The 12,451-nt window shown below is 50.6% G+C and overlaps 1 protein-coding gene across 2 annotated transcripts in view; it reads right to left on the bottom strand.

Moving 5' to 3' along the window:
• Positions 1 to 12,451, bottom strand: part of CLN3 (CLN3 lysosomal/endosomal transmembrane protein, battenin) — a 936,006-nt gene that overhangs the window by 6,961 nt on the left and 916,594 nt on the right. For both annotated transcript variants that reach the window (XM_086932190.1, XM_086932191.1), the window contains one exon: positions 361 to 487. In XM_086932190.1, the coding sequence (XP_086788316.1) occupies positions 368 to 487 (120 nt within the window). In that variant the 3' untranslated portion in view covers positions 361 to 367. The remainder of the gene's footprint in view (positions 1 to 360; positions 488 to 12,451) is intronic.

The raw sequence follows: 12,451 nt of genomic DNA, 5'->3' as shown, positions 1-12,451 counted from the left end.
GCCACTGTTGTCTGTCAAAATTCAATCAGTCAGTAAAGGAGTAAAGAAAACCTTTGAGGCTGACCAAATTCTACTTGTTGAGGGTGGTGAACCAATTCCTAGAGAGAAGGGCCTTAGCAAATGAAGCCGAAAAGGTAGAACATTTCCCTACAGTCACCTTGACTCTAACTCTTTGTGTTGTTTTAAATCAGGAATAGGTTTTGCCTTTGTATCATATCACCTTAAAGTTACATATCTGCTTTTTACTTGAGTTCCTTGATGTTTGATCCATAGAAAGGTCTCTTCTGCTTTGTCATTAATAAGGCACACAGTTCATCCCTGACCAGCGATATGGAAGGGGCAAGGTGTAGACATGGTTACCTTGCTGCTACAGAAGCCCACAGAAGTATCCGTGCACGGGTATGGCCACAACCCCGGACAGCGAGATCCCCAATGTATCAGCTACGCAGGCTGCGCTCATTGCAAACTCTCGGTGTTCATCTGAACTCTGCAAAAAACATGGAAACAAGTATAAGAAAATGGCAACTGTAGTGTCTTGCTGAACATAAACACACGCAGACATGAGGTGATAGTTTACAGCTCCTTTATTCCTGTCCTTCCTCGTCGTGGGCAAACGGCTAACAGCCGTCCCTAGCCTCAGCTCCTCCCTTTCTGCCTGCCCTTGTCCAACCTCGGGCAGGTCCTAGTGCCCTACAGCTTTGGTCACTTGTGGACATCATTACATCTCCCCCCTCTGTAAACAAATGAAAGAATAAAACAAAACAAAACAGAGCAAATAGTTTGCACCCCTTCTTTCTAGTCGTTAACTGTCTCTACTTATAGTTCTTCAATCAGGCGGGACGGTTTTGTGATGACATTGGTCGGACGGGACGGGACTTCTTAAAGTACGTTACGTTACGGGTAATTCGTCTTCCGTCAGCCTCCGCAGTGATCATAGTTCCGTTCTGTTGTATCACTTTCAGAGGCACCTCATGGTATTGGCAGTCAGTCTTTCGGTGTTGTTCTTGCCACGCCAACACCCAGTCTCCGTCGTGAATTTCAGTGGGAGCGGCATGTCGCCGTTCATCTGCATAGTTCTTCATCTTTTCTTTCTTTATCTTACCAAAAAATATAATTTGGAAGGTTCCCCTGGCTCTAAACACAGGGAGGGGAGCAGATACACTTGAAAGTAAAGTCCTGTGGTTTCTAATTCAAATAAAAGTCAAAAATATTGACTATTGCTAAAAACAGTGTGGAAGACTATTGGGGGGAGTGCTAACTGAAATACATTATACATTAAACATTAATCCCATTGAGTGTCACACTTAAATTCAAGAAAAGATTGAACAAGAATTTAGGTACCTCCCTGTTTCGGTTACATTCTAAATTAAAAACATTTAAAAAAGATTAATTTCATGTTAAAAAACAATACAAATGAACATAAAAACAGTCAAAAAGCAAGAGTCGACGCGGCGTTTCGGTGGCTTTATGATGGTTGCACCTTCATCAGGAGCCACCGTAGTTATTTTAATGCTCTTGAGCGAATTGACCTTGTGAATTCCTTCTTCACATTGGAATCACATCATCTAATGAAGACACGGACGCGGAGGAGCAGGGAGGCCGAATTAAAGAAATCAGGCTAAAGATCGAAAAATTGACCCCCTGAAACCAGACTACTATTCGTCCACCGCATCACCGCCAGAGTAAGTACAAAGCTCTATTCTGTGATTCCAATGTGAAGAAGAAATTCACAAGGTCAATTCGCTCAAGAGCATTAAAATAACTACGGTGGCTCCTCCGTGCCGATACATGAGCAGAACAATATCTGAAAAGGCCCAGTATCATCAGAAGAAACATAATAGAACACGATCTATTTGATGTAGAAGTCTTTCTTCCAAATAAGTCTTCAACTTTGAGACTTCAAGTCACTATAGCCAAACGTCCTGATGAAGGTGCAACCATCATAAAGCCACCGAAACGCCGCGTCGACTCTTGCTTTTTGACTGTTTTTATGTTCATTTGTATTGTTTTTTAACATGAAATTAATCTTTTTTAAATGTTTTTAATTTAGAATGTAACCCAAACAGGGAGGTACCTTAATAAATTGTGATATATTTTTAATAAATTTCTTGTTCAATCTTTTCTTGAATTTAAGTGTGACACTCAATGGGATTAATGTTTAATGTATAATGTATTTCAGTTAGCACTCCCCCCAATAGTCTTCCACACTGTTTTTAGCAATAGTCAATATTTTTGACTTTTATTTGAATTAGAAACCACAGGACTTTACTTTCAAGTCTTTCTTTATCTTATCCATGGCCACCATCTCCTCATGGTCCGAGTCGGGATATTGTTCATTGGCTGCGGGACTCATCACTGGCAGCCTTGTACGCACTAGTCGTCCTAATATGATGGTGGCAGGGCACTTACCTGTGGTGGAGTGTGGCGTGTTTCGGTAGGCTCGTAGCACCTCGTTCAGTGCTGTCTGAGTGTTCTTCCTGGTGAGTTCTGCTTGCTGAATGGCTCTCTTGATCGTGGTCATGAAGCGTTCAACCATTCTGTTCGCCTGAGGCCATCGGGGTGTGATCTTCCGGTGCTTGAAGTTGAGATGTTGAGCAAAATCAGCAAAATCATGGCTGTTGAATGGAGGTCCGTTGTCTGACTTCACCACTTGAGGAATGCCCCATGCAGCAAAAACCTCTTCTATGATCGGTATGGTGCTAGACGCTTTCGTGGATGTGCATAGTTGTGCGAAGGGGAATCGGGAGTATTCGTCCATGATGACTAGGACATATTGGCCCGACTTGACTGGCCCAAAGAAGTAAATGGCAATGTTTTGCCAGACACCCTCCGGTAGTGGAGACATTTGTAGTGGTGCAGGGGGATCTGGATGGCTCACTAGTTGACATTGCGGGCAATCTTTTTTTTTTTTTTTTTTTTAAACCTTTATTTGGAGACAAGCAGGTACAAGGGAAGTGTACATTCAAAAACATACATTCACATTCGGCCATTACAGTGGTACGTCAGTGCCTAGAAAGCATACAAAAAAAATAAATAAATAAGGAGACACAAGGAAGTACAGGGCAGAACATCAGTCAACACAAGGAGCAACAACGAAATGCAAGAGATATTAAAATACAATGATCCAGCATGGGCAGGCAAGCCAATAAGACAATGCAATATGAATACAGTACATTAGCGGAGAACACATGAGCCAGAGGGGACACAAGTATGAGGAGCACTGGATAGAAGGGTGCCGCATAGGGATACAATCTGGATTCCCGACAAACTACCTGTCCGAAGGGAGACTCCCACCCCCCAATAGCTCGCAGGAAAAGGAGACAGTCAGCCCCCCCCCGATATCGGAAGAACAGCAGGTGTCGTGTAAAATCCCAGCCCATCACGTTGTCATCAGCCTATCCCCTCACGGTCCTCAAGTTCAGAATCAGAGTCCCGCGCCGCCCTGGTCAGGAGGTACACCTGGAGCGGACTCCAAAAATCCTTTGGTCTGCATCGAACAGGCATCAAGTCAGAATAGATATTGTACTGATCCTGACAGTAAATGAGGTCAGTCACCCAGTCTTGAAAGCGCGGCAACCTACCACGACCCCAGCAACAAGCAACCCTACGCTTAGCCAACAACAGGGCCACGTCAACAAATCTACGGTGAGAGGCAGGTACGTCTTTAGAAAAGCCAAGTAACATCACCAAGGGGTCAAACGCCACCCCATCCTCCGCCATAACCTGCAGGGCTTCATGAACCTGAGTCCAATATTCCAAAACCCCCGCACAGCTCCAAGCCAAATGCAAAAAATCAGCGCCTTCCGCTCGACACCTAGCACACCTGTCATCCTCCGCCAAATGAAACCGCAGTTTCCTCGCCGGGGTATAGTAGTACCTCTGAACAAACTTGTAATGGATAATTTTAAGGCGACAACTAGAAGAGACATTGGCCGTGAGCCCGCAACAATATTTCCACTGCTCGTCTGTAATAGGAGCACCCAATTCGGCAACCCACTGCTCGCGCACCCGATTGGCCGGGACCGATCGCTGTCGGCGAATAGCCCCGTATAACTTCGACACCAGGTGTCGCCCATCTGAAACCAGCAGCACATGGAGGGGGAGGGTTACCCCAGGCTCCGAAGGGTAGTCCGGTAGCAGAGCCCGCATGCCCTGCCGCAGGCGGACAAAGTAGAACAGGTCTAGAGGGGAGCAAGCAGCCGAACCGAAGAAATGAGCCTGCGTGCGGAAGGCACCTTCATGAAACAAGTCGCCCCACGTGAGGATACCTAGCCGCTTGCACATTCGCTGAAACCCCGTCTCCAACAACAGCGACAGATCCGGATGATAAGACAGAGGCAAGGCCGGCGAGTAGAGAAAGGAAACGTCTAGCAAATGAGCCATCCGCTTCCAAGCATCCACCGTGCATGTCACCGTCGTGCGGGACGTTTCCACATCTGACACCTTGCCCAAAACCATCCCCTCCAGTGGGAGCGGGTGGGCGACCCAATGCTCAGCAGCAATCTGGGGCATGAATGGCGTGGGGCGCATCCAATGATAGGCATAATGCGCCTGAGCGCTGAGATAATAGAGTTCAAAATCAGGGACGTCGAAACCGCCATCAGCGTAAGGCAACGTAAGGGTGGCCCAGGCCACCCGTGGCTGCTTGCCCCCCCAGAACAACCGCAGAAGCTCAGAACGAAGTCTACGAAAGAAATAAGCACCAGGATGATATGGGAGGTTTTGAAAGAGATAAAGAAAGCGGGGCAGAACCACCATCTTGATCAGAGACGCCCTGCCGGCCATGGAGAGAGGTAAAGACATCCATCTGGTGACATCATCCGCCAGTTTAGTAATGGCTACACCATAGTTGAGCCGAACCGCGTCTCCCCTATCCAAGGATACAACAATACCAAGATACCGCAACTCCGAGTCACACCATTCCAAAGGGTAGTCAAGGGGAAACCTGGCCACCGCAGCCGTGAGGGGGAAAAATTGAGATTTCCGCCAGTTGATATGAACCCCGGATACACCTCCAAAAGCGACCAGCTCCCGCAGGAGCGAATTAAGGTTGTTCTCAGGGTCCTTGACATAGAGTGTGACGTCATCGGCGTATAAAGAAATGCCGACCTGCCGCTGAAGACAATTAAAGGCGCTCTGCTGATGAAACTGACGTATCCTACAGGCTAGCGGCTCAATGGCGATAGCAAACAAGAGGGGTGAGAGGGGGCAACCCTGTCGGGTCCCTCTCGTGAGAGGGAACGAGGGGGACAGCACCCCATTCACTACTACCCTCGCCATCGGATCAGTATATAAAAGCTTAACCCAAGAGATGAAAATCCTGGGGAACCCCATCCGACAAAGAACATCAATAAGGTAGCCCCATTCGACAGAGTCAAACGCCTTAGTGGCATCGAGAAAGATAGCGGCAACCGGGACAGTGGGATCGATGGTCGACACAAGCGAAAACAAAGTGCAAAGATTATGCGAGGTGGCGCGACCGGGCACAAATCCCGATTGATCAGGCAACACGATAACGGGCATGAGTTCGGCTAATCTCACCGCCAAGACCTTCGCGAGAATTTTAACATCGCAGTTGAGCAATGAGAGGGGCCTGTAGGAGCCCACATCCAGTGGATCCTTACCCGGCTTGAGCAGCGACGTGATGGCGACCTCACGCATGGAGCCCGGTAGGCGTCCCTCCTCCAGAGACTCCTCAAACACCTCACGGAGCACAGGGGCCATGATGTCAATATAACACTTATAAAATTCAGCAGGAAGGCCATCCAGCCCGGCGGCCTTCCCATTAGAAAGAGACATGATGGCATTCCTGACCTCCTCCACCTCCAGGGGCCTGCCTAAGAACTCCCGATGACCATCCGATAGCCAACAAAGCGCCAACTCATCGAGGAAACCACCGTATCGAGTCTCACCCGTCTGCTGTGTCGTGTAAAGGTGTGCATAGTGTTCAATAAAAGTGCGCTGAATCTCCGAAGTGTCTCGACAGCGAGTGCCATCCGGAGACACCAATTCCAACACGTCCGACCCATGCCTAGGATGTCTAGTAAGGGCAGCGAGGACCTTACCTGGCCGCTCCCCCTCGCAGTATCGCCTCGCCGTCCAGTATTTCCCCCTGTGCTTAGCCTCTCGAGCAGCCTCCTCCTCATACTCGGAGAGCTTAGTGCGGAACTGTGCCAAAAGATCGGGGTCCGAAGTCACCTGCATCCTGCGCTCCAAGTCCCGCAAGTCAGCCTCCAACCTCTCGAGGGTCCGAACAATCAGACGGAGTACTCCACAACTTTTAGAAATAGTGACACCCCGGATCGTGACCTTGAACGCCTCCCAAATGACCTCAATGCTCTCCACAGAGCCCTTGTTTCTAGGGAAGAACGCCTCCACCTCCGCACCGAGTTCCTCCTTGAACACCGGGTCAAGCAAAGCACTCGGAAACAAACGCCAAGGCGGGCGCGGCCTGTGTAACCCGGGGACGGACAAATCAACCTTCACCGGACAGTGGTCTGAATACGTCCTAGCTAAATGTGTGGCCCCCCGTAGGCCAGCCATCAACCCTCTAGAGAGAAATACATAGTCCAGTCTTGCCCATGAACGAGCATGTGTGGTGTAATGGGTGCCCTCCCTAGTGGCAGGGTGGGTGTACCTCCAGCTGTCAACCATCCCAGCCTCCTCCACTATCCCCCGCAGCACATCCCTAGCCTGTACATTGTACTGAGGGCTACCCTCCGATCTGTCCAACTGGGCCTGAAATGCAAAATTGAAGTCCCCCCCCCACACAATGTGAGTAGCATCCACAGCAAGAACATGACCCCACAGAGTGACAAAAAAGATTGGCGTATCAACATTGGGAGCATAGCAATTAACAAACAGTATAGTGTTCTGCCCAAGCCGTCCCCACAGCAGCACATAGCGCCCCTCAGGGTCCCCCATAGATCCAAGTTCCTGAAATCCAAGCGACCTCTTAACAAGTGTGACAACCCCACGAGCATAAGAAGAGTATGAAGCAAACCCCCTGGCCGCAGCCCACCTTCCCCCGAAAGTGGGGGAGGGAGCAGGGCGCAGATGCGACTCCTGGAGAAAAGCAACATGAATAGCATGCCTGTCCAAATACTGTATCACATTGCGACACTTCCTGGCATCATTAAGGCCCCGTACATTCCAGGACAGAATTGAGATCCGATCTACAACAGCAGTTGACATCACATAACGTAAGGGCCCCACAGGACCCTATAACCAAATACAGGGCATCCAACTACCAGCAACAGCCAACGATAGGTCCACGCCCCAGGGCACGGGCCGACCTCCACATACACTCCATACATTTCCCAGTCATCTCCAAAACAACCAAACAAGAACACAACAACTCCCCCCCAGTCGACCCATCCACGCAGCAAGCACTCAGGACAGACTACACGCCACACGCCGCCAAGCCATTCCACACGTCCCACATCTCGCACACACGCTACGCGCGCAGAGTGCACCCCGGCACGTGGCAGCCTAAAATGGCGGCCGGCGCACTCGGGCCCAAAATGGACGGGAGCACGGATCCCAGAACCCGTCCCGTAAGATAGGAAAATGGAACAGCCCGGATAGCGGGCGCAACGACATTTCCGTGCACTCAAACAACAGTAGCAGCTACCAAAGCGAACCAAAAGTCCCAGGCAAACAGACATGGACAGCGTCAACCCCCCCCCATCCACCCACCTGACACCACCCCAACCATCAGGCCACATACACCCTCCCCCCCCATCCCTCAACACACAACCAGTCAACCAACATAGGACTAGAATCCAAACAAAAGGTAAACATGGGGCACACCCTCCGGGGAACCCTCCAGAGGTGCACGACGCCACTCCCTCACGCCACGCCAGTGTCCTCGCCAACGAGTACCAGGCGGCCCCAGGCGCAGCGCGGGGGGGTGGGTGCCCAGAGCGCGACATCCCATAACACCATCCTGCGGTGCCATCCCAACCCCACATAAACAGCAAAACGCACTCACTCACCGTAATACAGACACAACCCACGCATCAGCGAAAAAATCAAAAACGGACAATAGCTAGGCCGCAAATACTGAGAAGGCAGCCAGCAGGTCTCAATACAAAAGTTACATGTCCACAATACTACAAGAACCGGGAAGAAAATAGACAAAGTCCAAAGTCACCAGAATCAGGCGACCTCCTCCTCAGCAGCCGAATGTTCACCCTCCGGATCCCGATCGTCACCACGATCCGCAGCAGCGCGCTCGCGCTGGAGGCGCTTCGCAAAGTCCTCGGCATGCTGTGGGTTGGTGAAAAAATGTTGTTTAGCCTGATGCGTCACCCTAAGTTTAGCCGGATAAAGCAAGGCGTAGTCCACTTGAAGGTCCCGAAGCTTCCTTTTCACCCCCAAGAACTTCCGACGCTGGTCCTGCACCATCGGTGTGAAGTCGGGGTACATGGTAAAAGACACCCCTTCGAAGGAGAGAGCCCTGTTAGTGCGGGCAGCCTGAAGAGCAGCGTCTCGATCACGATAGTTCAAGAGGCGCGCGATGATGGGACGCGGTGCAGCCCCAGAGGCCGGACGAGGTCCCAACGTCCGATGCGCTCTCTCGACGATGAACTGGGACGAGAAAACTGCCGTCCCGATGGCGCCCACCAGTAGCCTCTCCACATAAGTCTCCATTTTGCCCACATTCGTGGACTCCGGCACACCTACAATGCGCACGTTGTTGCGCCTACTCCTCGCCTCCAACTCCTCGTTCTTGGCGGCAATAACACGCAAGATATTGTCCATTCTCGCCAGCTGGGTGGTATGGGTGGCCGCCGTGTCATCATGGTCCGAAATGCGCTGCTCTGCCGCCGTCAAGCGCTCCTCATGCACGTCCAATTTCTGAACGACCGCATCCATGCGCGACGATATCTTGTCCACTTTGTCCACTATAGTGGCGAACCCCTGCCTCATCTCCTGCATCATTTGGGCGAAGTCCGGCGGAGGTGGGTGCGGGACACTCTCAGCGACATTCGGGGGGGGGAACCGCGAAGCCCCAGCTTCCTGGAGCGAACGCGCCCCACGCCTGGCCCCTCCAGAGTCAAAGGACAGTTTGGACTGTTTAGTGTCCGGCTTCCCCATAACGGTGGTACAGAAGGGAAACGAGGCAAATGGGAGTCAGGATACAGTTCGGACAAGGGACCCGGCCAAACTGTAAGCAGCTCAAATCGTGGGGGCACGAGCAGGCCAGCACGCCCCGCCACTCCCACCGATGAGTAAAGGCCGTCGCCGTTCCCAGCCCAAGGGGGGCAAACCCTCAAAATCCAAGTATTAAATCCGTTGTACCTCCGTGGGCGATGGTATCTGGGCAGGCAGATGGGAGAGCCGAGATATCAGTCCGACGACAAGGGAGAGCCAGGCGTCTCGCCCGGCCAGCGACCGAACCTGGCGGAGAAGGGCGGAGCTAGGCCTACACCCCACGTGCAGAGCCCCGGACTGGCATGAACAGTGACGCCGGGCAAGAGGGCATCAGACTTCCAGAGCGCGAGTCGGAGAAACTCGGGACCCTCGTAACTTCGGCCAGCAACCTCCGAATGGCTCAGGAGTTGGACCGTGGGTGGACAGCCGATATCCCAACCGAACCGTGGGGTCAGTTCAGGGCGCAGCGATGGTAATCAGGATACCTAGGCGGATAATAGCTCCGGGCAGCGGGAGCCTCACGACAGTGCGGCCATTCCGCAGTGCGCCCTCTAGCGCCCCTTTACATTGCGGGCAATCTTTCAGAGTTGTCTCTTCCATCAGGTCTAGTGTTGGAAACCAGACTCTTTCGCGGAGTGCTCCTTCTGTTGCTACTATGCCCCAGTGTCCTTCATGCGCCAGGTTCATGACCCCTTGTCTTTGCTATCGTGGTACTACTATTCTGGTGTCTCTTAAGATGAGGCCATTTGCCGCTATTGACAATTCGTCATGGACGTGTTTGAATGCCGCCATCTCTTGGTCGTTTTGTTCACTGGTCTGTGAATGCCTCCAGCTGTTGGTCTTGATCCTGCGTTTCACTTCTTAGAGGGTGACGTCAGCTTGTGTCCCTTCACAGATGGCTTCCAGCGGAACGGCCGGAGGTCTAGCTTGGTCTACTACAAAATGAATGTATTCATCAGCAATCGATTGTTCTGATTTGCTGGATTTGGTGGGGTGTCTGGACATGTAGTCTGCGTGGTTTGCAGCTTTTCCTGGTTTGTGTATGACGGTATACGTGTATTTTTGCAACCTGAGGCCCCATCGCTCTATCCGTGGTGGCATTTTTGCTCGAGGGTTTCCAAAGATTGTTGTTAGTGCTTGATGATCAGTTACTAGAGTGAAATGTTTTCCAAAAATGAATATGTGGAAATGTTCACACGCCCACACAACAGCCAGGCTTTCCTTTTCTGGCTGGGAGTATGCTCTCTCTGTGTCCGTTAGACTCCTGCTAGCGTATGCCACCATGTGTCGCAGGTCTCCTTCTCTGTCGTATTGTGCTAGGATGGCTCCCAGTCCTACGGGACTAGCATCTACTGTTATCTCCGTTTTCTTTTTTGGATTGAAGTAGGCCAAGTGTTTAGCTGACTCCACAGCTCTCTTGATTTCTCTAAATGCCCCTTCACATTGGGTGGACCACTGAAATGGTTGTTCTTGTTTGGTCAGTACTCTCAGGGGGTGGCTTATTGTGGCATAGTCAGGTATATATCTGGAACAGTAGCTGGCCATGCCTAGGAACAATCGTACATCACCAACGTCTTCTGGGCTTGGTGTGTCATTTAGCGCTGCTACCTTTTCAGGGTCTGGTTTCATGCCATCTCCAGAGAATATGTGGCCAAAAAATGTCAGTGTTGGTTTGTGGAACTCACACTTTGTCTGGTTGAGTGTGAGGTTGGCTTCCATTAGTGCATGGCAGACTCGATCTAGCGCTTTGTAGTGTTCTTGAGTAGTTGCTCCGTATACTAGGATGTCGTCACTGTAGTTTAGTACATGTGGGATATGATGAATTGTTCTCCTGATAACTTCCTGAAATATTTCTCCTGCTGAGGACACCCCAAAGCTTAGTCTTTTGTACCTGAACAGCCCCAGGTGCGTCGAAAAAGTTGTGATATATCTTGACCACTCATGCAGTTCTAGTTGGTAGTATCCTTTGTTGAGGTCTAATTTCGAAAATATTTTTGCTCCGTTGAGTGACGTTATCATGTCACTGATGTGGGGACCTGGATGTCTCTCTCTTTCTATTGCCGTGTTGGGCGCTCTCATGTCCACGCAGAGACGGACTCGGTTGGCTTCTCCTTTCTTTGGGACTACCACAACTGGGGAGACCCATGGTGTTGGTCCATCCGTTCTTTCTATGATGTCTGCCTCTAATAGCTCTTGTAGCTCTTTTTCGACGGCTTCTTGTAGGTGAAATGTGATCTTCCGGTGGTGTTGTGCCACCGGTGTGATTTGTTCATTGATATGCAGTCTTACGTGGCAGTTCTTCATTTTTCCGAGGCCTTGGAAGAGCTTGGGGAATTTTTGAATGACGTTCGGTTTGTCATCCACTTTGTACAATAGGTCAATCAGTTTCAGTCGTTCAGCTGTGGCCAAACTCAGAAGGCATTCTGCCTCTGGCCCCTCGATGACATGTATGTAGGCTTGTATCTTGCGATCTTTGTAAGACAGATTGGTTGCAAACTTCCCAAGACACGTTAGTGGTTTCTTCGACATCAACGTATACCCCTGACGTGGGCGTTGACCAGTTTTGGAGGTGGTCTCATTCGTTGATATTCCACTACTGGTAGGTAGTTTAACGATGCCCCACTGTCCAGCACGAACTTGGTAGGATGAGAACCAACTTTGATGTCTAATCGTGGATATTCCTTCAGCCGATCAGGGTCAGCTACAAAATAGATATACTCGTTTTGGTCTTGTGAGATGGGTGAGAGGGATCGAGATTCTCTCGATGATGACCGTCGAGATTGATATGTCCGGCAAGAGCGGCAGCTTGATTGTGACAACCCAGTGGACGAGTCTCATCTATCCTGGACTGCTCTGACATGGTGACTACTGTCTGAGGGATGATGTTGCCGGCATTGTCCTCGTTGATCGCTCTTATGCAGTGTCCCGCACATGCTTTCGAAGTGATTGTCTCTGCCGCACTTCCGGCATCGTTGCCCTAGTGCTGGACATGCGTCTGCATGCGGGAAGTCATAGCCACATCTGTAGCATTTCAGTTGCTTGTCGGATCGTCTCTTGGTGTGTCTTGTGCTGTGGCGTCCATTGTGTGGCTGTTGATGCTCTGTCTTTGATCTGGAGGATCGTACTTGAGGTGGTGATCGTCCATGCGCTTGTCGAGACTGCGTTCTGAATGCTTGTTCTCGTTTATCCCCTCTTCCGGCTTCCATCTTTTTTGCATGTTCATCTGCTTGCTCCTCTACTCTTGTCATTTCTTCAATCTCTTCTAGCGAGTAGCTTTTCTTGAGTAGTTTGC

Source organism: Lissotriton vulgaris, chromosome 7 (assembly GCF_964263255.1).
Source record: "Lissotriton vulgaris chromosome 7, aLisVul1.2, whole genome shotgun sequence".
NCBI classification, from domain to species: Eukaryota; Metazoa; Chordata; class Amphibia; order Caudata; family Salamandridae; genus Lissotriton; species Lissotriton vulgaris.
This window is presented reverse-complemented; position numbering and strand designations above follow the sequence as displayed.